General features: G+C 40.9%; 1 protein-coding gene across 2 annotated transcripts; it reads left to right on the top strand.

The window, feature by feature from the left end:
• The first annotated feature begins 776 nt into the window (after positions 1 to 776).
• LOC121951204 (gamma-crystallin N-A) lies at positions 777 to 3,890 on the top strand. 2 transcript variants are annotated; one of them, XM_042497444.2, is made up of 4 exons: positions 777 to 903; positions 2,121 to 2,369; positions 2,787 to 2,932; positions 3,627 to 3,890. In XM_042497444.2, exons 2-4 carry the CDS (start codon positions 2,205 to 2,207, stop codon positions 3,760 to 3,762), a joined length of 447 nt encoding a protein of 148 aa, XP_042353378.2. In that variant the 5' UTR covers positions 777 to 903; positions 2,121 to 2,204; the 3' UTR covers positions 3,763 to 3,890. The 2 variants fall into 2 exon arrangements, with proteins under 2 accessions (XP_042353378.2, XP_087941919.1); XM_088085793.1 differs by lacking the exon at positions 777 to 903 and adding an exon at positions 1,832 to 1,989.
• The last annotated feature ends 348 nt before the right edge of the window (positions 3,891 to 4,238 follow it).

Here is a 4,238-nt window from a genome sequence, read left to right as displayed (position 1 = left end):
AACAGCATCTAAAAAACACTGATTTGTAACATGAAACTACTTTATTCAGTGTTTTTACTGGTTTAAATGACCTGGTCCATTTGTTTTGGAGAAGAAGAGACCTCTGTGGATAATACAGCTCTCTTTAAAAAAAACTCCTGAACATCTGGATCTTACATTATTGAAGAAAAGAGGTGAGCGCACATTAACAGACGCCAGGCTGGCGACCCGTTCGCAGTAGGTCTAACAGCTTGGAAGACACACAGATTTATCACAGTAAACTGCTTTATTCTGTGTTTTCAGTGGTTTAAATGACCTGGCCTGTTTGTTTTGCAGAAGAAGAGACCTCAGTGGATTATTCAGCTCCCACTAAAAACCTCCTGACCAATGAACACTGTAGAAATCCTAACCAGGAATTTATGCTCAGCACAGTTTTATCTGGTTGCAATCTACAATCCTTACTTCTAGATGTCACTAAAATTACCTGAATCTTACACAGTGTTCCTTTAACTTTTTTTAATGAAATTAATGTTGATTTTACAATGTAATGGCTATGTTTAGACTGCTTTCCTAAATGCCTTGTTTTCAATATGCATGTCCTCTCTACTTTATCCACAAAAGTGATGCAGTTTTCTTCTTTACAGTGGCACCAAGAATAATAACGACTGGGGGGAAGGTTGAAAAGTTAGCCTATTTGTTTCCACCTTAAAGGTCTAGTGTGTAGAATTAAGCGGCATCTAGTGGCGAGGTTACAGATTGCAAGCCATTGAAACTGGGACAAGCATGTAGGTGATCTACAATAGTCAAATCAAAAACAAAAACTGCCCTTTTTAAAGCCAGTGTTTGGTTTGTCTGTTCTGGGCTACTGCAGAAACCACTTTGTGGACTCAAAGGACAAGGTCCAGCTCTGTGGCTCATTCTAAGGTAACAAAAATACAACAATTCTTGGTTTCAGGTGATTATACAGTACTAAAAACATAATCATGAATATTATATTTAATTTCTTTCAATATATACCTCAATATCATACACTCTGAACTATAAGTCCAGAATACGTAGAAAAAATTGCTCCAATATACGAATGGCAGGCTGAAAATGCTGCGATCAGTGCATTGCTTTCTTGTGATGTAATTTCTGCATGTAGTCTGCTAAAAAGAACTGACATCTGTTTGCCTTAGGTGTAAAAGTTCATGTGATTATTTTAAATCTACAACCTGAGACAAATATTTTACCCTTCTTACGACGGCTTTAGTGTGAATGCCAAACCCTGTCTAATCTTTTAAAACGTACTCAAGTGCAATAAATCATTTCAAAATGCGTGCTTTATCTTCCCTATTAGCCACCGTAGATATGGAGAGAGCGTGGGCTGAAGTCATACAGGACATTAAAAACAGGTTTTATCTGTTTTGTATCCTGCTCAACCTGTCTGACATTAAAACTCTTTGATGTTGCAACTGAGGGAAATTTTCACGGGTCACGGTCTAAGTAGATCCAGGGATCCTGTTTGGATCAGCAGGAGCGAAACAACAGAGAGTGATTCGAAATCTGCTTTGGAGTATGACGCTAATTATTTCTATGTTTTCCCAGCTCCTCGCCCAACTTGTCAGAGGACAGATTTCTTGTTTGCACTGGGTCATGCATGTTCTTTAACTTTCCCTCTCTGTTTGTTTTCCCTCCTCTCATCTGGACACCACCCAAATATTACTCTGCAACCCCGACTCAGTGCAGCATCACTCCCAAAGCCCAATCATAGCAAAATCCCCTCTCACTCTATTGTTTCGCCTCCCCCAGAGCCAAACTCCAATATCAGCACTGGCACATGTAAGGGAAACTGTCCATGTGGCAAAACGTCTAAACCCCCCATTGTTGTGCTTTTGTTGCCGCTGCCTCGCGATACCACCACACTCTCTGTTGCCCATATATATCTGGGCGTCCAAATTTTTCCACTTTTAGACTGTGTGACTAGTTGGGAACAGCTAACAGTGGAAAATGTCTCAGTACTCAGGAAAGGTGAGTAGTCGAGCCTTCCCGAACTTTATCATGTGTATCACAAACAAATCACAAAGGCAAATATGTGTCTATCTGCAGCATTTTCTGTGCACGTTTCTGTTGGGGGATAAATATTTTAATCTTCACACCAGATCGTGTTCTATGAGGGCAAATGTTTCACTGGGAGGAAGCTGGAGATCTGCAGCGACTGCGACAACTTCCAGGACCGCGGCTTCATGAACAGGGTCAACTCTGTCCGCGTGGAGAGCGGGGCCTTCGTCTGCTTTGACCACCCAGACTTCAAGGGCCAACAGTACATTCTGGAGCACGGAGAGTACCCCGAATTCCAGCGCTGGAATGCCCATAATGATCACATGGGCTCCTGCAAGCCAATCAGGATGGTAAGAGTGTGTGTGTGTGTGTGTGTGTGTGTGTGTTTGTGAGAGACACAGACAAATATTTGGTTGTTTGAAAAAAAAAAGCCTTGCAGACTGGCATATGTGTGGCCTCACTTGTACACATCTGTTTTCCAAATAAATCTGAATGATTTTTATAATAATGCAGGAATTAGTCATGCAGCAGGTAGGCATATAAACAACTCGCAGGTTTTCACTTGACATGTTGATGTCATCAGCTGAAAGAAAATCACACATTAAATGCACTTGAGACATACTGGAGACCGTGGGCTATACATATCCTCCTCTATGAGCACAGCCTTTGCCGCATAAAGCAGGAGGCCTTGCTCCCTTTGCAGTGAGTTGAAGGTGAACAGTTTTTGTTATGATTCAGTGAGAGGGCATGTCATTATCCTCCCCCAGCATGGAGAGCACTACAGGATGGAGCTGTTCGAGGGAGACAACTTCTCGGGCCAGTGTGTGGAGCTCTGCGACGACTGTCCGTTCCTGCAAGCACGAGGCCTGACCAAGAACTGCGTCAACTCCCTCAAGGTTTATGGAGATGGAGCGTATGTATCTCTGCAGCAGGGGGACACAAGCACAACATATGCAACAATAATCAGGTTTAATATACATCATTGCAGGGGCGGAGCCGGTGGCTGTGAACACTGGGGGGCTCAGCCCAAACTTAGGGCGGGTCCGGGGGGAATGCTCCCCTTGGAGATTTTTTTTTCCACTTTACGTCAGCTGTATGTGCTATTTTTCAAACCATTTCAGATAATAGAATCCCTAAAAATGGTGGGGGACTGAATATAATATTAGCTTTCATCATATTTTTTTTACTTTTTTTTTTTTTACTAGTCACTTTTGTGACTATTTTGAAGTTACATAACATAGGTTGGGTAGTCATTGGTGTACGTAGTAGAAGATTTACTCATTTACTCAGTTATTTTAGATTTCTTTGTTAATAGCATAAATTTGGTATTTTTAAGAAAACATTTGAAACTGGAGGCTGCTCCCTTTATCTGCCCTGTCTTTATTAATGGATTTCTGTGAAACTAATTATTATTATTTGGTCATGTTTAAATCTTTTTAAAGGCTTAGTTCAACCTTTAAAAGAAAGGAGAAGATAAGATTTAATTATTTTATTTGGAATTTAGCTTTTATTTTCAGGAGGCATGGGAGGAGAGAGAGAGAGGTATGATATTTTAAACAATGTTCAAAATTTAAATGTATTTAAATTTTATTTATTTTCCCAAATAGCTGGGTGCTGTACGAGGAGCCTAACTACCGCGGCCGCATGTACATCGTGGAGAGAGGAAACTACTGCTCCCACACAGAGTGGCAGGCGGAGAACCCCAACATCCAATCTATTCGCAGGGTGGCAAACTACTTCTAAAACACCTCGTCGTCACTGGCAATGTGACAGCTGCAGGGATGAGGTCATCCACTGAGGAAAAACACACCACACCGTCACGTAATCTGACTCTGTGGGGCTGTAACATAATAAAAGATGAAGAAAATGTTTGACAGTGCTTGTTGTTTTATTTTTGTACTGATTTATTCAAAGGCTGAAATAAAGTAGTGATCCTACAATATCTTCAATCTTATTTCCATTTTTTCCCTTTCATGCTCACTCAGTGTGAAACTCTTGACTTAACCACCACATTTCATTGCGGAAATGGCTACAGGCTATGATTCAGATAATTGCTCTCTCTTATAACTACAAAACCTTTTCTTCATACTAATGGATCCATTACCAAGTTACTGTGAGATACTCTGAATGCCACTAAACAAAGATTAAAAGATAGGTACACTGACATTTTGTACACCCAGGAGTAGGACTGGGCAATACGTTACCTGAATATCATTATG

Source organism: Plectropomus leopardus, chromosome 12, assembly GCF_026936395.1.
Source record: "Plectropomus leopardus strain MGB_pleo_1.0 chromosome 12, ASM2693639v1, whole genome shotgun sequence".
Classification (NCBI taxonomy): Eukaryota; Metazoa; Chordata; class Actinopteri; order Perciformes; family Serranidae; genus Plectropomus; species Plectropomus leopardus.
Note: the sequence above shows the minus strand (reverse complement) of the source record. Positions and strands in the feature narration are given on the sequence as shown.

Excerpts from the sequence above, each read along its gene's own strand:
- LOC121951204 (XM_088085793.1), top strand. The coding sequence starts at position 1,969 with ATGTCTCAGTACTCAGGAAAG. Across the intron at positions 1,990-2,120 it reads TGTCTCAGTACTCAGGAAAG|ATCGTGTTCTATGAGGGCAA; the intron begins GTGAGTAGTCGA and ends TCTTCACACCAG. Across the intron at positions 2,933-3,626 it reads AAGGTTTATGGAGATGGAGC|CTGGGTGCTGTACGAGGAGC; the intron begins GTATGTATCTCT and ends TTTCCCAAATAG.